This window comes from Natator depressus, chromosome 24 (genome assembly GCF_965152275.1).
Source record: "Natator depressus isolate rNatDep1 chromosome 24, rNatDep2.hap1, whole genome shotgun sequence".
Classification (NCBI taxonomy): Eukaryota; Metazoa; Chordata; order Testudines; family Cheloniidae; genus Natator; species Natator depressus.
Genome location: NC_134257.1, coordinates 3,836,349 through 3,858,083, shown reverse-complemented (window position 1 = coordinate 3,858,083; position 21,735 = coordinate 3,836,349). Strand labels below are relative to the sequence as shown.

The 21,735-nt window shown below is 50.0% G+C and overlaps 1 protein-coding gene across 3 annotated transcripts; it reads right to left on the bottom strand.

The window, feature by feature from the left end:
- Positions 1 to 127: 127 nt before the first annotated feature.
- On the bottom strand, positions 128 to 18,551 carry LOC141977601 (SLAM family member 8-like). Of its 3 annotated transcripts, none has more exons than XR_012636242.1 (7): positions 18,224 to 18,547; positions 9,042 to 9,383; positions 7,588 to 7,881; positions 6,775 to 6,894; positions 6,166 to 6,243; positions 3,874 to 3,998; positions 128 to 2,434 (listed from the first exon to the last, which is right to left on the bottom strand). XR_012636242.1 is itself a non-coding variant. In XM_074939125.1 (7 exons), exons 1-6 carry the CDS (start codon positions 18,288 to 18,290, stop codon positions 3,882 to 3,884), a joined length of 972 nt encoding a protein of 323 aa, XP_074795226.1. In that variant the 5' UTR covers positions 18,291 to 18,551; the 3' UTR covers positions 128 to 2,434; positions 3,874 to 3,881. The 3 variants fall into 3 exon arrangements, 2 of the variants coding, with proteins under 2 accessions (XP_074795226.1, XP_074795225.1); XM_074939125.1 differs by having other exon boundaries at positions 6,155 to 6,243; positions 6,775 to 6,837; positions 18,224 to 18,551; XM_074939124.1 differs by having other exon boundaries at positions 6,155 to 6,243; positions 18,224 to 18,372.
- Between the last annotated feature and the right edge of the window lie 3,184 nt (positions 18,552 to 21,735).

Here is a 21,735-nt window from a genome sequence, read left to right as displayed (position 1 = left end):
GGAGAACAGGCCCAAAGAGCTCCAAACCCTACTGGGGTCCCACCCATCATGCAAAGGCCCATCGCCCGCTCCCACCATCAGAAAAAACCCACAGCGGTTGGTTGTAAATTTGCATACATTTCCTTATATTTGCATGAAAATAGCACAAATCATCCGATGCTTTATTGGACAGACTAATCTAACCGGGGACTGAAGCCAGGGCAAAAGCAGACTTGGAAACACTTCAGCGGAGGGGGCTACTTCTCCACACACACAAACCACCGTCGGATTTCCCAAGAGAGGCTCCTGCTCTGTTTTCAGTTATATTACAAGAAGGCCTGGAGTCACCCACTGAGATGAGGGCCGAGGCTCTGCTCGACTAGACAGTCAATCCCCAGTGTCAATAGACAGGACAGACAGGAGAAAGGAAGCACGGGGATCCTCCAAGCACTAGACCCACGCTGCCTTCCCCCGCCAGAGCTTTTCCCATTTAGTGCGTGGGAGGTGGGTCCGGGATCACCGCAGGCTGCCCAACTCTCCCCGTCTTGCATGTGTCACTAGAGAGCCAAACAATCCTGATCCCAGCTGCCCAACCAAATCCAGCAGCAGGTTTTCTTTTCCTCCCCCCCGGCCCCTGAAAGATTTTTGGGCTTTTGATGATTTCCCCTCTGAAGAGCTTCTATGAACTTAAAGGGGAACTTTCCTGGAACTCAGGGCCACTTTGTGCTGGTCTTCCAGGTCCTTTAATGTCTGAGGGTTGCTTAGCAGCTCTCGGAGAGGGTTTCCATGGTGTGAGGGCTGTAAACAGCAGGGGGGTGGTACAGATGCCAAATCACAATTACCCCTTTGATGTAGTAACAGCAAGGCCAGGCGCCCAGTAACAGAACACCATGGGGCTAGCTACCCCTCATTAACACCCACACCTCTGCCATTCACCTCTACAGGGAACCACCATCCTGTGTAGCATCTTCAGGCCAATACAAGACACGCTCATTGTCCCTCCCGGTAATTCCCTCCTGCTAGACTGTGTCCTTCTCTTCCTTGGCCAAGTAGGGGTGTAAGGGGGAAGAGTAAGTCCTTCCAGATCTCGGGTCGCCCCTCCCTAGACATTACCCCTATAAGCAAGCGGACACATGCTCCCTTTCAGTGACTGCAGTAACTTATTGAATTGCTCTGGGGGGCAGGAAGGGCTGGAACCAGACTCCCGACTCCGATTCTTTCTTGAGGTTGCTCGTGGCGGGGCTCAGCTCTGCCCTGCAGCTTGTGCCCCTCAGCTTGAGCTTCAGGGCCTTCCCCACGGCCAGGTTCTACCGCCCTGGCTCACTTTCAGTGGCACCTTGCTCCGAGCAATCCTAGCGATCCCAGCAGGTGAAGGCGAGAGTGGCAGAATCTAGCCCTGACTCTTTAACCCGGTCAGTTTGTCCCTCATTAATATCACTTCTGCCAAGTCACCCTCAGCTCCCCGGATCTTCCTCAACACCTTCCCGCCCCGGTCTCAGCCAGAATAGCCCTGGGAAGAGCCTGCTGCGAGCTTGATATTCTGTGCTGCTCTTCTGCCGGCCACGTGTGGCTTTGCCCCTGCACCTTTCTGCCTTGCGGTATTTGGCACGCAGGGAGATTTTGCTTTTATTTCTCCCACAGGATCCAGAATGTTTTGCGGCAAACTGCAATCTGACTGCCCTTTACTCAGTCAATCCCCAGTACCCTCAGTCAGTCACTAATTCAGACACCCTCCTACCTTCCTCTCCCCCGCCTATAGTTCCCCTCCCCGCAAGGCACAGCACCATCTGTTCCTATTTCTACTTTAGAAAACTTCCCTTCCTCCAAGGATCACAAAGAGAACAGGCCCCCGGATCCAATGTCTCAGTCACATGTACATCGACCCTGCAGGGCTAGCATTATCAAACGGAATAGATAAATAAATACATGGTGCATCCAAGTACCTCCCAGCCCACAGCCCTGCAGCATCGCACAGCCAGAAGGATGCCTCCATCCTGGGGGAGCCCATTTTCCGATGTTGCTTCTCCACAGTCATGCAGCTAGCAGGCCAGGCTCAGAAGTGAGCAGTTTCCTTCTCAGCACGGGCCATTCTGCACCGTGGCACGTTCCCTCTCACCACCCTCCGCTCCGCAGTGGATGACGGGATTCTGCCCCTGCTGGAGGCCAGTGCACCAACCATGGAAACACGGGCTCCTGTTCCCTCCCAGAGTCTGCTCCTCCGCCTTCACTCGGGTTCCTCCTTCTCAAAACAGTTGCTGAGGGCTTCACACACGAGGTTCTGAAACAACGCGGGGGTGGGGAAGCGTCGCAAGGCGGGCTCCGGAGCTGGAGAAGGTGTCTTCTTCCATTCGGGTTTGTGGGTGGAACTGAGACCGTTCAGCTACAGAGTTTGAGTGGGGCACACGGTGCACTTCAAAGCCCTTGGTAAGCTCTGATACGCCACCACGTCTGGTTCCTGGGGGGAAAGAGAGAAGGGCTCAGCACCTGGCCAGCATGCCTCCCCCACCCCACCGCCTCTGTGTCCTAAAGCATCGGCATGAAATGACTGATCAGACGGGCCCAGATTCTCAGCTGGTGCCAAACAGCACCTCTCCCCAGAGCTACGCTGAGGTACATCAGCTGATGACCTCGCCCCTCGCAGTACGCCCGTTCCTACGCTCCCAGAAGTGGCTCCTTTTATTGTTCTCTTTCTCGTCCCCACTCAGAGGTGCTGGAACCACTGCTGCACCCCCTGGTTTGAAGTGGTTTCCATCATATACATGGTTTACAGTTTGGTTCAATGGCTCTCAGCACCCCAACAATACAAATTGTTCCAGCCCCCCTGGCCCCATCCCAGCCTGCCTGTGAAGGAGATGGGGTGATCAGCCAGGTGGGATGGGAGGGTCTGTACTCTTCTCTCCCTCCATCTGTCTCTCTGCAGTCGGTGGAAGGTGCTGGGGCTCAGCACCTCTGAAATCCAGGCTCTGCTGGCCAGGTTTTCAAGAGCTCCCCACACTCAGCCAGACCCATTGTCCTCAGCAAGCGAGGAGGGGAGTCTCCATTATTCTCAAGAAGCGAGGAGACGTCTCCATTTTCCCAACAGGAGATGCCGAGTGCTGAGCTCTCTTGAAAATCCAGCACCTCCCGCTGGGACCCAACACTTGCCCCATTCCAGGACAGAGGCCGCTTCTGAAATTTGGGTCAAAGCAAAGGCCTTGTCCATCTTCAGTGCTGCAGCGATTTGAGGAAAGGACTGATTTGCAACCAGTTCAGTTAAATGGGTGCTAGCTCCCTGTGTGGACGCTCATAATCTGATTTGAATCTGGTTTGTGAGTGAGTTCGTTCGTCAATTCCTCATCCCATTCAGCTAAATCGACAAACTGGATTTAAAATGAATTAAGAGCATCCACTCAGGGGCTTGCATTGGTTTAACTAAATCAGTTTTTCAAGCAGTTTAAATTAAGCCACTCTGACTTTGGCTACAGACAAGGCCAGCCCCTTGAGATGTGGCCCTTTGGAGGAGACAGTGTGGCCTAGCGGATAGAGCACTGGGCTGGGACTCAGGAGTTCTGGATTTTATCCCTGGCTCTGCCACTGGCCTGCTTGGCAAGTCACTGCCTTGCTCTGTGCCTCAGTTTTCCCATCAGTGAAATGGGCATAAGGATCCTGACCTCCTTTGTAAAGTGCACTGAGACCTCTGGACGAGAAACGCTCTGGAACAGCTCGGCACTATGTTATTATTCCCAAAACGTCCAGTTCTGGGTAAACAGCAGCAGCTGTGGGAGAGCATCTCAACTCCTGGATGCTTTCTCGGAGTCCAGCCTACGCTCCAAACCTTTCCAGATCCTCCCATCCCCCACGCTGTCCCTTGGCCACGTCTTTAAACACATGGACAGAAAGCAGCGTCCCCCTCACCTGGGGGCCTATGTGACTTCCTCGGATGTATTCTCGGGGGTCCTTTGGAGCTGGTCGTAGATTGTGGTGATTAAAGGCTCTTTCTGTGGGCTCCGCTCTGTGTTATTTTCCAGGTGACGTAGGGCCTGAAACAAAAGCAGACACGTTTGTTATGGGGAGGACTTTGCAAGCCATTTTCTCTGCAGATGAATTTGGTAAAAATTCTCCCCCAAAATCAGCAAGGGTTGAACGTGCCAGAGCACAGACTTCTACCACCTGAACTAGCAGAGCAACTCCATTACCTGGTAACAGTTGTAGGTTGTTATCCTCTAGGCAGACCAGAGCGGGACATGACACACAGTGCTGTTACCCTCACAGCAGTGGACATGGCTTAATCTCACCCCTCCAAACCCAAACCTCTACGCTAAATGAGGAAACCCTGGTAGGAACATTGTTTGTATGAAGTGTTTGGTCCTCAGTCCTTGCAATGGTTTGATGTGTCTGTGAAGACCCCACCATGGGTCATCAGCAGGGATAAACCCAGCACCTTCAGCCTCAAGAAGCACAAACCACATCAGCTTGGGCTAAAGGAGCGACACTGTTAACCAATAGCAGTAGTAGGTTGTTATCCTCTGCATACCAGTCACTAGAGGGAGACGTGGCACACTTGAGCAGCGGGGTTCCCGTTCACACAACACTGTCTTTGTGCAGCATGCCAACCCGGGGCTGCACCAGTGCATTCTGGGATCCTGGAGGCACGGATCCCATAGTGCCTTATACTTCTGCTGTCAGCAAAGACCACTGGGTAGCTTTCACCCTGCTTTGCGAGACAGGATGCATCTGAACCCTTGGGACTCCCGGCCTCTCCATCAGTGTATAGACAAAGATGGGGGGAGAGAGGGGCTCTTCACATTGCCCACATGTGCAGTGCCTGCCTGAAGGGCTCCTCCATGTGCAAACACAGACAGATGGCCGGCTGGCCTGCTCCCCTCCTTACACCTAAGCAAGGAGCAATAAACAGGCCAGTGCGGATCTGGTGTAGGACGACACACTGCAGGCTCCTAGGGTCACTCTTCACCGCACAGCACAGCCGGGTTAGCCTCGCCCGGCTCTGAGCAGCCACCCCGCAAAGCCCTGCCCATCTTACTGAGTCCTCACTGGTGCTTGCACTCCCCCACCGATGCCGCTAGGACTTCTGGGGGCAGATCCCCTGGCTCTTAGCACTGCCGTGCGCCCAGCCGCTCTGATTCTTTCCCAGTGGTTTGTGAGAGAACTTGTCCGTCCTGCTGGGCATGTAGGGGATTGTGGGAAGACACTGGAGGGCTAGGTGGGCCGTAGCCTGCAGCCACACCGCAAAGCGGGTGGGGGACCGGCCTGAGTGAAAACAACACCTTGGCTCTAACCCAGCCCCCGCAGAGCCAGCAGTGCAGGTTTGAAAGTGTGTGGACGGGAGGGAGACAGGGGCAGCCCAGATAAGAGCCATACAAGAAACATACAAGGGTACCCCCAGGGAGGTACAAAGGTGCAAACGTACACACCCAGGGGAGATCACACTTCCAAAGGGAAGAGAAGAGACATACACACCGCAGAGAGAGCAACCCCCTTCCAAAAAGGACACGTGCACCCATTAGAAAGACAGCCCCGGTCCCCAGAATGGAGCAACACACAGAGAAGCTCTACGCACACCCGCATGACAGCTACAGCCCCAGAGGAGATGCACAAACCAGACAGGGGAACGGTGTGCAGCACACAGGAGCATCACGCACACACACAACCCAGCCGAGAGAGAAGTCATGCAGACATTTACGCACGCCTCCCCCGGAGCAAAGCCTGACGTTCCCCAGAGGAGATGCGCACACACACACACACACACAGCAAAGAGCAGCCACACCCAGACAGAAGAGTGACACAATGGACAGAAAGGAGCAATGCACGCGCCAAAGAGAGAAAGAGCCCACCCGCTACTCCCTCTCCTCCTTGGGCCAGGCAGCTCGTGATTGACAGAAGTGATCATTTCTGCTGGGCAAAACAGCAGCACCTGGTGGCCGTAGCAAGAGGATGTAACTTCCTGGAGCTGCCACAAGAAGGATGTTTAAAGAGGACGTCAGAATCCCTTCCCCTAGAGAGATCACAGTCCAAACACAGAAAGGGCGAGACATCTAGAGGGAGGATCTCTTTCCTACAGCCCTGCCTGCTGCATCACTTATTGCTAATGTCTAATGAAAGAGTCCCGGCCATCCCCCTGCACAAGGCAGTGCTTGGCGGGGAAGGCTGCTGGATATCCTCAACTCAGAGCACTCACCTGGTCATTACCTTCTGGGGGACTCCTCAAGATCTCAGTGTACTGTGGGTCGGACGGACTTTCTTCCACTGGGCCCGTGGGGGTGGCAGCTAAAGAAAGAGCATGAGGTTAAGAGAGAAGTGAGCTGAGCCCTGCACAGATCCAAATCCACAGAGTCACCCCCACAAAATCACGGGCAGGGAATCATGTGAGTCTTTCTCCAGAGAAGACACAATCAGGCATGTTTGATGCTAAGATGCTGAATCCTGGGTACATTTGGATCATAATGAAAAAGGGGTTAAGGCCTTGAATATGATGGGCATTGGGCCTATTCTCCCCGTGGCCAACTCTCATGAGTTTATCATGAGCCTCGTGGTAGTTGGTATGTTTCTTTAAGCCGCAGCTCCCGGAGTCATGTGATTACGGGAGAGTCTCTGTGCTCATTCAAAAAAAAAAGCCAGATTCTAGCCTCCTTTACAGAAGAGAGTTCAGATCAGAGCCCTGCACAGGACTATTATTTAATCCCGCTATTACGGCAGCGCATCCTGCGGGATCCCAGTCCTGCTGCAGGGCTCTAGTTCAGACATCACAGCAGAGTCCAGCCCTGGTGCAAGCGATGGGCTGGAAAGGGCTTTCCTTACCCGGGTCAGCTGACTTCTTGTTGTTCATCCGCCAACACCAGACCGCAGTCCCAAGGCTTAGCACTAACAGGAAGAAAGTCAGCACAATGTACCCTGGCTTCGAGAAGGATGCGTCTGCATCTGGAATGGCAGAGGCTGGAGGTTAGGGGCATCCCGCCAGGGCTTGTGGGTAATGAAGAGCTAGGGCTTAACGTCCCCTAGCCATCAGGCCGCGGCTGAAAGAGACGCCGCCGCTCATGGGGCCTGGGCTGAAGGGGAACCTTCAGTGGCTGTGGGACAGACCCATGGTGAGAAGGGGACTTCAGACTCTACGCCCAGCAAGGCCATTTGTTCCCAATCATGGGGTGTCATTTGGTCACATGGGGCCCCTCTGAAGAGTAACCAGACCCAGCGATGACCGAGCTGGATACAAACCAACGACCCGTTCGATACCCAAATCCCCTGAGGAACGCAGTCCCTTTCTACGCTATGTAGCAAACGGGGCAGTGTTTCTTAGGCAACTCCTCATGCCCCTCATTAGATCTGTGTCTCCCATCCCCATAGCCTCTGGGCAGCATGAGCGAACGTAGCATCGGGACCCCGCAGTGAGGTAGAGTGGCGGGATCGTCCCTCATTTCTACAGACAGGGAAACTGAGGCATGGGGGGGGGAGTGGCTGGACCAAGGCCACCTAGCAGGTTAGTGGCCGAGCTGGGAATGAAAGTGATGTCTCTCGAGTCCCAAGCTGGTGACCTAACCACTAGACCGCACTCTCTCCCTGAACCAAAGCATCAAGTGTTGCCATCAACACAGAGACAGGCCACAAGCCCCTCACCTCCACTGCGGCAGATGCTCTGCAGGTCAAAGGAGACGATCTTCTGATCCACGGGGTTGCTGACTGTGCAGGTATAGGTGGCATTCCAGGAGCTGGGCAGCACAGACAGCTGGAGTGTCCTGCCATCAGGGGAGAGCTGGTGCCGAGCCGGATCCAGCTCTTGGACCGGGTTCCCTTTCCCCCAGGAGATGCTCACGTTTCCCTTCCCCGAGCCCTGGCATTGCAGTGTGACGTTGCACCCTTCCAGCGTGCTGGCGAGCAGCTGACTCCGGATCCGGGGCTGTGGCACTGGCTCTGTGTTCAAAGACAAGCGATACTCAGAGGAATCGGATCCGCTCCGGTCACCGTGACAGCTGATCCCTGCTGCTCGGAGTCCTGACACCCCATTCACCCCGACCCCGACCCAGGGCAGGTTGGAAGTTCCAGAAGGGAAGAACGTGACTGAGCGCACCCTTAGTGAGGCAGAAATTCCTCGGAAAGCAGGAGTTCTGAGTGTAGCTAAACAGCACGGTCCAGGAGACGGGCAACCTTAGAGCTGGTCTACAGGAGAAGGTGAGGTTGACCCTGTTTTATCCACACAGCAAAACCCCCACCAGGCACACGCCATAATCTTGGAGCTGAATCTCTCTGCAGGACTCTGTATTACCAGCCCCCAACCTTGAAAAAAAAATCACGAGTCAAGCCCCCAATCAAGAAAGATGATTTTTAAGCCAGAGGGTTTTGAAGCCAAACCACACACTTTCCTTGCCTTTGGCGTCACTCCTGTAACCATTTCTAGCTCCTCTCTGCAACCAGGATGAGAAATATTTTTTGGAAAGGAAAGCTGAGATTCTCATGCAGTCTCTTGATTCCAGCAGCTGGGGCTTTAAGAGCCATGCCAGCTAGGGTGAGAATTGCGGTAACATTGTTTGACAGCACTGGCTTTCCTGTGCTTAGCGTTGGGAGGGGGAGTCGTTGGAGGGGGATGGTAGCTGCGGGGGGAGGGGAGAGGCTGGAAGTGGTGGGTGTGGCTGAAGCTTTGACTTTGAGCATCCTGGGTAAAATTAAGGCACATGCAGGGAGCTAGGGCTGGGGTTATATGCTGCTTAAAACCTTTATTGAACCTTAATAGGTGCATAGACCCTGTGCTGGCCCCTCTGCACAGGGGAGAATTTCACACGAAGTACACAAAATCATTTGGCAGTGTGGCCTAGTGGATTGAGCACTGAACTGGGGCTCAGAAGACTTGGGGTCTATTCCTGACTCTGCCCCTCTCCTGCTGGGTGACCTAAGGTGTGTCCCTGCCCCGTGCCTCAGTTTCCCCATCTGCAAAATGGGGGTAATGCTACTGACCTCTATTGTAAATTGCTTTGAGATCTACAAATGAAAAGAGCGAGGGATTACTGTTACTATCAGAGCTTCAGGCACTGTGTACTCCTGGAAACGCCGTTAAATAGCGATTTGTCGGCACTTACCATAGACCGCGAGGAGAAAGGCCTGATCCTCCACAGTTGCTGGTACGATCTTAACCCGGGCCTCATAAACTCCGCTATCGCCCAGCTCCAGAGCCTTGATCCTCAGCGAGGTCTCGTTGTACATTTCTAGCCTCTGCTGAAATCTGTCGCTGGGATCCGGTCGCTCAAACTTCTCCCCATTGAACTCAGCCAGCTGGATCGTCGCACCTGTCCCAGCCTTAAAGCTCCATTCGATTTTTTTCATCTTTTTCTCAGGGGATAGATCCACAGACAGCACGACCGATCCTCCCAGAGCCCCATTCACCAGGTGGCGGGGAGTCGGTGCTTGGGCAACCAGGATATCTAAGAAAGAGGGCAAGGCAGAAACGTTACAGCCTTCTAGCGTGTCACAAGATAAACAGAAAAGCAGCAGAAAGGAGGCAAATCGAAGCAGGGTTTTTAGTTTGCTAAATTTCCCTTCCAGGCTGCATCTCTTTTAAAAATACTCCCGCTCTGTGTGCTCTCAGTAGCTCATCAGGTTATGTCTAGGCTGCAGCTCAGGGGCGCGTTTGCAGCAGACAGACATGCCCACCCTGGCTCTAATCTAGCTAGCTCAGGTACTGGCTAGCTACCTGCGTACTCAGTGTCCCAGGGGGGCTTGCACAGCCTACGGTGCTGCGGCTTCCCTGCTATTGGTGTGTGAGCGAGCGAGATTAAAGCGAGTCCGTCTACACTTGCCACAATCACACACCCTGAGGGCAGCATAGACACAAGCTGAGAGGGAAGGGAAACGCCTCTGTGACACATGGCTAGAAAGGGTTAAACATCCGGCCAAATAAATAACCGTCATAAGATATGTGGGGAGATAATGTTTGTGGTTTTGTGTATTTACATATGTATGAGTAGGGTGGACAATGTTAATCAGGTTTCAGAGTAACAGCCGTGTTAGTCTGTATTCGCAAAAAGAAAAGGAGGACTTGTGGCACCTTAGAGACTAACCAATTTATTTGAGCATGAGCTTTCGTGAGCTACAGCTCACTTCATCGGATGCATACTGTGGAAAGTGTAGAAGATCTTTTTATATACACACAAAGCATGAAAAAATACCTCCTCCCACCCCACTCTCCTGCTGCTAATAGCTTATCTAAAGTGATCACTCTCCTTACAATGTGTATGATAATCAAGTTGGGCCATTTCCAGCACAAATCCAGGTTTTCTCACACACACACCCCCCACAAACCCACTCTCCTGCTGGTAATAGCTTATCTAAAGTGACCACTCTCCTTACAATGTGTATGATAATCAAGGTGGGCCATTTCCAGCACAAATCCAGGGTTTAACAAGAACGTCTGAAGGGGGGGGGGGTTTAATCAGCAGTCCCTGTCTACACTGTATTCTGATAATTCAGAGATCAAAAGATCATCCTGTCATGTAAATGAATTGTAAACAAGGGATATCTCAGTATTCATCTCTCTTTGAAATGTACTGTGAATGGTGGAGGAATAAGCAAATGGCCTTATGTTAATTCTATAGCTAAGTACCGGTGATAGACCTCCTTCAAAGTCATCCTAATTCCCTTTTGTTCCCTGAGGAATTCCAACTTGTCAAAAGACATGAAATTGTATAAAAGATCTTTGGGTCCTGATTCTGTCATCTCAGATCTGCTTAGGCGTCTCATCAGGGAAAGTCTGAGTTGCAAGAGTGAGGTCCCAGTTATGCTGGTACACCCGGAATATGAGATTTGGACATTGAACTATGACCTATGACCTATTTCTGAAGGAACTCTTTGCAACTACAAAGCTCACCAGCTCTGCTCTGAATCTAAACCTCAGTGAACCGAACTCATGTCTTTGTAAATATTGATCTTTTAACCATATCCTCTCTCTTTTTTTTAATAAATTTTAGTCTCGTTAATAAGAACTGGCTGTAGTGTGTATTTGGGTAAGATCTGGAACATTCGTTAACCTGGGAGGTGACGTGTCCGATCTTTTGGGATTGGGAGAACCTTTTCTTTTAAATGATGAAATAAGATTGACAGAATTTTTCATCATATTTGATGTGGGTACCTGGATGGCAGCCTGAGGCCGGATCACTTGAAGGGAACTGTGTTGTTTGGACTTCTGAGTAACCAGTGAGGTAATAAAGAAGCTGTTTTATGCTGGCTTGGTGAATCTAAGTATTGGATTATCCACCAGCTTTAGGGGGGTTGTCTGCCCCATTCTTTGCAGTTCACCCTAATTGAGGGACCACAGCTGGCCCCCCCCAGGACCCCTGTCACAATCACACACCCTAAGGGCAGCGTAGACACACGCTGAGAAGGAAGGGAAATGCCTCCCTGTGCAGAGGGCTTGCACAAGGCATGCTGCACCACTTGAGTTCTCAGCATAGGGTTTCAGAGCGTGCTAAGTGGCGCTTATGCCTTCTATAGTGGCCCTTTGCATGGGGTACATTCACCCTTCACGAGTTTTGCCTGAGCCTGCAAATCGTTACTCAGGTGAATAGTCACATAGGCCACAAAGATATTTAAGCTCCTGACTGCCCTATAGAAGTTTGATGGCATTTAGACTTCCATGATCTAGACCGTAGAACTTAGACTGTGAGCTCCTTGGGGCACGGACTGTCTTCGTTCTGCATTTGTCCGGCCCCTAACACAGCAGAATCCTGGTCCAGGAGTGGAGCTGCCAGATAATAATTACAGCCCCATTGAGGTCAAGGGCTTGCAGGGCTAGAGCCGCAAGTGGAGACCATTTGGTCAGGGTAATGCATTTCCCCAGATCCAGCCTCCCGTTTGCAGGAAGACATTCCTGTTGACAAGGAAACCAGCGAAGATTCTGAGCTCAGCTGTTTCTCTTTAGCCCACGTTCATCGGAACCACTTTGGTCGAGAAGAATTGAAGCAGGAATCTCATCAGAACAACAGCCCCTGAGATTTTGGGAAGGGTTCCCCATAAACATGGCCACGTCACCTCGCTTTCTTCCTTTTCCCAGTAGATTGACAGCAGCGAAGCAGCTGGTAAGCTGAGACCCCCTGCTGAATAATAGCTCAGGGAGTGTGTCTACACGGCCATCATGCACCATTCAGATACATTTTAGTTCATGCTGGTCTGGTTGCGTGATCCTCTGCGAAAGCCTAGCCCTGAAAGCACCTTGGAGGGAGGGGAAATGAATGTTCTATATTTTGTTTCTATAACAACAAATGCCAGCCTCATTAAAAGCCAACTAAAGCCTGCTGAGAAATCTGATATTTCTTTGGGATTAGGCCATGGGATCCCCCCCCGCACACCATCTGGTGCATTTGCAAACTGTGTTGACGCAGGCACGTGTGTGCAGTGCAGGGGAGTTTCGCCCTGGGTGAAGAATGATAGCGGGCCAGCTCAGATGTCTTTGCGGAGGCAAAGCCTTCCTTGGACTCAGCTGGGGCATATGTCCACATGGTGTAGATTAGCTTCACTTTATTGAAGTGAATAGGAGCCCCCAATACCCAGCGGATATCCATCAGCATTGCTCCATTGATTGCTATGGGAATAGTCTGATTTACCACAGCAGCGAATTTGGCCCTGGGTAAACAATAGCTGACACCTTTCACCCTTTAGGATCCCAAAGGGGTTTGCAAACTGGATTGATTAGCTCCTCCAAGCTATACTCTAGCTCAGCCAGGAGTTATAAGATGGAGGCAGAAGGCACTGGGTGAGGTTCCCAGGCTGTGCTCTGCAGGTCAGACTCCATGTCAGAATGGTCCCTTATGGGGTTAACAAAAACCATCTATAGAAAGGGATCATTTCACCCACCACCAAAATGCAGCCACCTCTGGGGTAGAAGAGGGCAGCTGTTTAATACCACACCTCCAATCTGATTTTAAAAGCTGACCAGGTCTGTTCTCATCCAGTCCTGGCTGGAAGGGAAGGTGCTGTAGGCTGTTGGCCTATCGCCCCAGCTCAGAAAAGGCTCCCACCAGAACCAGAGCCCTCTGCTCTTTCAGCCTTTATAGGCATCAGGTGCACATCAGGTAGTCACCTGGCCCCTTCCCAGCTGGGGGCGATCATGCCGACCCCCAGGCCCAACGCCTGTTACCAAGAATCGAGGGAAAAGGGGAAGGGGAAACAGGGAGGGAGGAAGACCAAGGGGAAGGGGGGTGCAATGGGATGTGGCATTCATTGCAAGGGTCGCCCCAGTGGTTAGGGACGCAGCTATGACACGGGATGCCAGGCTTCCTGTTTCGGAGTAGCAGCCGTGTTAGTCTGTATTCGCAGAAAGAAAAGGAGGACTTGTGGCACCTTAGAGACTAACCAATTTATTTGAGCATAAGCTTTCGTGAGCTACAGCTCACATTTAGGCTCAGATCTTCAGAGGTATTTAGGTGCCTAACTCTCACTGAAATCACAGGTGTCTAAATACCTTTGACAACATGTTTCAGAGTAACAGCCGTGTTAGTCTGTATTCGCAGAAAGAAAAGGAGGACTTGTGGCACCTTAGAGACTAACCAATTTATTTGAGCATAAGCTTTCGTGAGCTACAGCTCACTTCATCGGATGCATACTGTGGAAACTGCAGAAGACATTATATACCCAGAGACCATGAAACAATACCTCCTCTGGAAATGGCCCAACTTGATGATCACTTTAGATAAGCTATTACCAGCAGGAGAGTTGGGTGGGAGGAGGTATTGTTTCATGGTCTCTGTGTGTATAATGTCTTCTGCAGTTTCCACAGTATGCATGCGATGAAGTGAGCTATAGCTCACGAAAGCTTATGCTCAAATAAATTGGTTAGTCTCTAAGGTGCCACAAGTACTCCTTTTCTTTTTGACAACATGGGCCTTCATTGCTCTGTGCCTCAGTTTTCCCATCTGTAAAATGAGGATAGTAGCACTGCCCTGCTTCACAGGGGTTTGGTGAGGATAAATCCATTAATGATTTTGAGGTGCCCAGATATTAAGGTGATGGGGGGCCAGGAAAGTACCTATGATTTACAGTTTTAACCCTGGTGCCCTGACTAAATTCCAGCTTGGCTACAGTCTTGTTTCACATCCTCTTGTATAATGTTGCTGGGTGCTGTTAAACAGCTGCCCTACCCCACCCCAGAGGTGGGCGAAATTCTCTCTGGCTTTAACGTGTTAAATCTTTGGGATGAAAGGTGCCATGTTATTGAATTTAAACCTAGTCCCACAAGCCATGATTTCCCTTCTCCCGTCGCCAGAGTGGATGTGGAGAAGAAACAGCTGTGCCTGTGTATTAAAGAAGATTAAATACCAACATCAGAGAGTTTACTTCGTATAAACCTTCCCGCAGCCCACATTACAAGCTGCCTCTTTGCATTGCTTTGTACACAGCTCTGCATAAGAAGAGCTCAGCATCCGTGGGGCTTTTGTTATGCTGATCCTATTTGTCTGAGGCGTCCTTTGATTTTCTTTTTTTTAAATCTGTGCTTTAAAACTCTTGTGGCTTTCCTGTGATTTAGCTCCTCTTGCATGTCACCTGTGTCAAGCTAGCAGGTTTACAGTAATTGTACAGCACCTGGTGGTTAGGGTGCTAACCTGTAATGTCTGGTCCTGACTCAGGAAAGTCGCTAAGCACGTGCTAAAGGGTCAGATTTTCTCCAGAGCTCAGGGCCAGATGTCCCAGCACTCAGCACTTACAACTGGGGCTGGACTCTCCGGAGGGCACAGCGCGCCCTGGAGAGCCAAGGTACATAACTGACCATCTAGCTTGATTTGTGGGTGCTGAGCCCTTTTGAAAATCCTGGTCTCTGGATAAAATCCAAGTCCCACACACAGCTCCCATTGACTTGAACGGGGACCGGGGTTTCACCCACGGCACTTCCTGGAACGGGGGCCTTTGTCAGCGGTCAACAGGCAGCACAAAGCGAGTTGGCTTTGGCTGGGGGCCATTTGCCATGAACCCCCACCCAGGAAGGTAGACGAGGCCCCAAAATCCTACATCAAGTTAATTTGCCTCATCAGTATTTCCAGACTCTTGGGACAGTTCCACAACTTGAAAGCTCTGACAGCCGACCTGCACCTGCCTGTATCAGGTACTTCTGTGGCCCCAGGTGTGTTTCCTTTGATGTTTCCACAACAAACAAACAAAAAAAAACATGTATTAACCACCTAGGCCCAGCTGGGGCTCAACTAACCGTGTTTACCCAACACACATGAACGCACCAGGCCTAGCTACATGCATGCTACTTCTCTGGCTGGCTTCTACAACGCAGAGCTCAGTAAACACCATGCTTTTCTTGGTGGCTTTACTCGAAGGCTTGCAAACTATGTAATAGGATACTACTCTATTCCTGGATGCAGCAGCCCCTGCGACGGTAGCACCTGAGTGCCTCAAATTTTTAATTTATTTATTCTCACAACATCCCTCTGAGGTAGGGGAAGGTTGGTACCCCTGTTTTACATATGGGGAAACTGAGGCACGGATAGACTAAGCCTCACACAGGAAGGTTGTGGCCGAGCAAGGAATTGGCTCTCCGAGGTCAAACACAATTTGACTGGGGAAAATTGGGTGAAATCCTCTGTCTTGTGTTACACAGGAGGCCAGACTAGATGATCAAAATGCACCTTTTTGGCCTTAAAATATATGAATGAAAGTTTCAGGCTAGGGTGCAAACCACTGGACCATTCTTCCTCACCTCTGGAATACTTGGCTTTATTAATGCTTCCAACTGTATTTAATTTTAGGGATGTTCATCAAGATCTCTGCAAAACACTGCACATACTAGCAACCAGTACAGCCACATACATCAGCGGCTTGGTGCAGAACCACCCAAAATTCTTCCCATTGTCCTCATCCGTTGTCAGGCCTGTTTACCAGAGGCCAGTAGCTCGGCTGATGCGTGGGGCTTGCCATGATCCTGACTTGTGCTTTAGAAAAGGCAACCATTCCATAGCCACATATTTGGTCTCAGCTGCTCTGTTTCCGTTTGCTGCTTCTGCACCATTGTTCAGGGTAGTTTAAGGAAATGATGGGTTGGAAAGCCACCGTGGCTGGGTGACTTTGCTACAATGAAATAATTTCCTGAGTTTGTCAGCGTGGTGCGATTTTTATCCTGTTTACCCAGAAGTTGTTTGGAACAGGTCAATCTTGGTAAATCCCTGGTCTCAAACTGGGAAAAGCTGGCTGCTCATGGGGGAAGAGTGGATCATAACAGAAAGGTCTACGAGTTGAAGGGGAGAAGCATAAATGCTATGGTGCCACAGGAAACTTTAAGATAGATAGATAGATCAGATGGCAGGATAGATAAATAGATGGGAAAGACCATTGAGTAATGATGAGAGATAGAGATAGATGTAGGATGTTGTCAAGGTTCCTTCCCCACTCTGAACTCTAGATGTGGGGACCTGCATGAAAAACCCCCTAAGCTTATTTTTCCCAGTTTAGGTTAAAACTTCCCCAAGGTACAAACTATTTTACCTTTTGCCCTTGGACTTTATTGCTGCCACCACCAAGCATCTAACAAATATATAACCGGGAAAGAGCCCGCTTGGAGACGTCTTTCCCCACAAAATCCTCCCCAAACCCTACACCCCCTTTCCTGGGGAAGGCTTGATAAAAATCCTCACCAATTTGCATAGGTGAACACAGACCCAAACCCTTGGATCTTAAGAACAATGAAAAAGCATTCAGTTTCTTAAAAGAAGAATTTTAATAGAAGTAAAAAGAATCACCTCTGTAAAATCAGGATGGTAAATACCTTACAGGGTAATTAGATTCAAAACATAGAGAATCCCTCTAGGCAAAACCTTAAGTTACAAAAAGACACAAAAACAGGAATCTACGTTCCATTCAGCACAGCTTATTTTAACAAAACAGCCATTTAAACAAAACAGAATCTAACCCATATCTTGCTAGATTACTTACTAAATTCTAAGACTCTATTCCTGTTCTGTTCCCCGCAAAACATCACACAGACAGAAAGAATCATTGTTTCTCCCCCCCACAGCTTTGAAAGTATCTTGTCTCCTCATTGGTCATTTTGGTCAGGTGCCAGCGAGGTTATCCTAGCTTCTTAACCCTTTACAGGTGAAAGGGTTTTTCCTCTGGCCAGGAGGGATTTTAAAGGTATTTACCCTTCCCTTTATATTTATGACAGATGTAGTTAAGAATTATCACTGATTTGAACCAAGTGATCATGGTGTATTTTGTACGTGGATCAGTCCAATTTCGGTCTAATGAAATCACAGCAGGGACGTGCAGTTGTTGAGAGATTTTTTGGATCTGCATTTGTTCAGTGCTAACCCATTTTTGGTGGTGGCTCATTGTTACACCAGACCTATGTCCTACACAATTGTGCAGACAGAGGAGAACAAAGAGAGCAATCGGGAAGTGCTACATCATCAGAAATGTCCTTTCATCTTTCTCATCTGCACGGCAGAATCATGAACCTGGGGGTTGAGACAAGCGTCCTTTCTTTAAAAAAATGGTGACATTATGTTTTGCAGCAGCATATTTTGTAAAAACAGCAAGTTTTAGGAACAAGATCTCTCTGCTGCTCTGTCTCTGCTATTAAATGGTTCCTCTAGAACTGCAGCTTTGGTGAGAATTATTAGATCTGTGGATTAGCAAAGTGAGAATTAACGGAGGTTCTTCTGTCTTGTTCTACATAAGAGCCCAAGCTCTCAGCTGGTATAAAATGGCAAAGCTGCACTGGGTTCAGTGGGTCTACAGCAGTTTACACCAGCTGGGCATCTGGCCCGTAACATTCATGAGCTGTTGATAAAAATCAGATGATAAATTTGCAGAGACTAGTCTCCTTTCTTCAGACCCCTGAAAATCAACAACCTAAGGAAGAAATCCCGATTGTCAGCATCCTTTATTTCTTCGGTGATACAGTTATAAATTCTTTAAAAAAACCAACACCACACAATCAACTGGATTAGATAACACTCTGGAAAATATCTAGCAACAAATCTGCAGCGGGTGAAAATAAACTGGTCTAGAGAACTGTTACACCTCTATTAATATATCTTTGATATTCCACTCGCATTAATTTAACATGCAATAACTATCCAATCTGAAAAAATGCATAGAGAGCTGCCATAAATGCATTGAAAACAATTTACTATAGGGAAAAATATACCAGCTGGTTCTCCCTTCAGTCTCCAGCTCTTTGCTATACATTCTGACATTATAGTATTCCTTTGTCCTCGTGCCAGACTCTGCCCTGTGTGCGTAGAATTTAAACCAGTTCTGGTTCACCTACCTGGAGAGAGGCTGATCAGCGTCACTAGCAATAAAGGGAGAGAGGGTTTTTTGCTTGACACCTCCATGTCTTCACAGCTCTCTGTGTGTCTCTGCGCTGATCCTGATAGCAGAAGCAGATGCTGAGAGACGGGGAGGAGCAACACTGCATCATGGCACACCCTCTAGGGGTCTGTGCATCCAGGAGCTTAGCACCATTATTAATTAACTGATTATCCATTGGTACACGAGAGAGTATGCAGGGCACAGGTCAGTGTGTACAAAAAATCATAACTGCTTCTCTGACGGCTGGATTTGCAACATGGCCCTTCTGCCAGGCTGTTGAGTGCTTGCTTATACCCAAGTATTGATGTCCTGGCTCATTACGGAATCTTACATCAGGACAATTAAATCGTCACCTCCCCAGATTCAAATCCCCCTTGGGCTAGGGGCATTCCTAGGACATTGTCTCCAAATCTAAGGTCTGGCCTGTGCACTGGTTTAACTATGTCTGTGTGTCGATCAGCTCTAAACAAGGATCCACAGGGAAACACCAAGAATGAAGGAACCCAGGGCTCGATCCTGGGCAGTGCTGAGAACCTTCAACTCACATTGACGTCAATGGGAGCGAAAGACTCTGATCCTGAAAGGGGTCTCGCCCCCGATCTCCCATGGGACCTGGGAGGAGCTGGACGAAAGGACTTTGTAGGAAGAACTGAGAATCCTGCAGGATCCTGGGATGACTGAAGACAAAGGCCAAAGATCCAGGGCTGTTGTCGCTGTGAAGTCATTTACCGCAGCGCAATGGTCTCACCACCCTTCTGAGCTGGTGGCGCTTTACACCCACTTTACAGAGGTGTAAAGAAGGGCACAAGACACAGGGCGGCAGAGAACTGGGCCCACCTTGGCCCCGCAGCCTCCAAGCCTGAGGGGAGCCAAGAGATCTCCACGCTGATTGAGTGTGACTGACTAAATCAATTCCACTGGGGGCTGAAAAAGCCCTCTGGGCAGCTGCGGGAGAGAACAGGGTGGTCCTGAGAAGAGAATCACGTGCCAGAGAAGGGAAATATCCCCCTGTTGGGCTCGTCTATGTACCTGGCTTGCTGTTCTGAGGCACAGAATGGGGACATCCGAAATCCTCGGGAGGGAGGTGGCTGGGTGGCTGGGAGGCCTGTTACCAAGTATCATCATCAGCAACAAAAAGGGATCTTGAGCCACAGACAATTGAAGTAGGGCCTGGCCCAGGGCAGCCGATGGAAATGCTCCCCACGACAAGTGCAAGAGTCACTGGGGTTTGGATCAGCCCCTTCAACTGAAGCCATCTGGCTGCTTTGCCATCTGGCTGGCAATCTGGGCTGGCTTATTCGACTCCCAGGGAAGTCAATAGAGGGACTTTCCCTGAGAGTCGGCTCCCTTCAATCAATGGGAGTCTTTCCATGGGCTGAGGCACTTAACTTAGCCAGTTTTCAGCACCTAGCGATCCCACGGTATGCATGCACCTGTGGCCAGGCCCCAAACCGCCGTTCCCTGATGTGCTTGGGAGCTGCCGTCTCTGAGAGCCGGGTGTCTCATGTGAACGATCAGCGTCTCCAGTGACCTCCGTGCACCCAGGCCAATTTACATGAGCTGTGGATCCGGCCCAACGCCTCTCCCAAGCTATGGTCGGTGGGATGTGCTCGAGATGCCTGCACCGGACTGGAACTGAAACGCTAGGTTTCCAACCGCGTCTGTGGGGAAGTAGAGGGCAGACGAGCTACTTTGAGAACAGAGAAGTATTTGCAACCCGCGCTTTTATTATAGACTTGTTCAGGGAGCCAAATTCTGCCTACAGACATGTAGTCCAGCCAGCAACCCTGTGCAGTCCAGGCCAAGACTCAGTGGGGCCACAATCGGCAGGACACACTGTGAGCTGGGGGGCCAGAGGGAACCACAGGTTCTGTCTGGGTCAGAATCTCCTTTATATTCATCACAGACTAGCCCTGTGTCTTCTCTACACGGAGGATGCCATTCCCATTAACTCTTAGGAGTGTTGCAAATTTGTATCTGCAAGGAGCACTCTGCCCAAACTCTCCTGCTTAGACAAGGCATCGGGCCCAGCTTTTACCAAAGGAGGTTGCTGGCTGCTGAAGCCATGGAGGGAGGCAAGCACCAAAAACAGGATGGCCACATGCGGGCATCACCCAGATGATATTCAGACCTATGGAACAATACTGGATGAACGGGCCCACTGGTCTGATGTGATCCAGCAACACTGCCAGTAAATAGGACAATAATGAAAAGGAGAGGGTCACAGCACGACCAAACACTGGACTAGATAGAACCATCAGTATTAACAAGAGGTTGGGGGGGAAGGGTGTCCAATGGATAAGGCAGTAGCCAATGAGACCCAGATCCTTAAAATCAACAGGAGTTAGGTGCCTACGTACGTTGGAGGATCTGACCCTGAATCAGGGCTCCTGGGTTCGAATCCTGATTCTGCCAATGATTTGTGAGCCAGTTGCTCTGCCTCATTTTCCCTCTCTATGAAAGGGGGACACTAAACAGGGCTGGTTGAAAGTTTTCCTTCTACTCTTCTTTTTTTGCTGGAATTTGGGTTTTCGACTCCATGTAAATTTTGGCAGAAAGCATCTGCCGTCCTAGAAACGTTTTTCATCAGAGCCCCGAGAAACTCAAAGAACAAATATTTTCCCAGTCCAGGACCACACGTATTTCAGGCTCCAACAAAAAATGTCTCCGTTTTCTGCTGAAAAGGATTCCCGCCCCCTTTCCAATGACATTTTCCAGGAGGGGAGAAACCAGCTAATAATAATCCTGGCCCTCGGTTGCAAAGAGCTGGCTGAAAGAAGGGAAGTGTTGCTAACAAGAAGGAAAGATTATTTTTTGATTTAAAAAAATCGCTCAAGGCAAAAAAACAAAGGAAGAGCGTTGACATAATAGGCTGTTTTGTTTCACAAGGACAAAGTGGGGGGAGGGGAAATGTCAGGTGTTTCCTGTTCTGCTCTCAGCGGTTCTGGAAATTCAAGGAAAATGATTCACCTGTTCCCAAAAGACTAATTAAGCCCTTCCCCAGCTGGAGCACCTTCCACTGGAGAATCTCAAAGCACCTTACAAATCCTAGGGTGAAATTCACCCAGGAGCAGAGGGCTGGCATAAAATCTAGGCACCAAATAAACTTGTGCAGCTGCCCAAATATTCACAGCAAAGAATCCAGGACAACCCAGTGGCTTCGCATGAGGCCGCCGTGAACCTTGAGCAAATTCACAGAAACTCTGATTTGTCGGGGGCTGGTTCCTGGATGGAACATCTGGGGACTAAATTGTGCAGAGTTTGCCCTTACCCACTTGCGAGAAGGAGGAACTGAAAGCTTCTGATATGAAACTAGAAGCCAATGGGTGGAAACCACCATCTTCCAAAACAGCTGGGGAATGCAGTTTATAGAGAGGCTGGATGGCATGTAGTAAATGTCCCCTGATTCTTCAGAAAGGCAATGCACTGTTCTAGAAGGAAGTGAAACCAATCAAGGGAGGGCTGGCA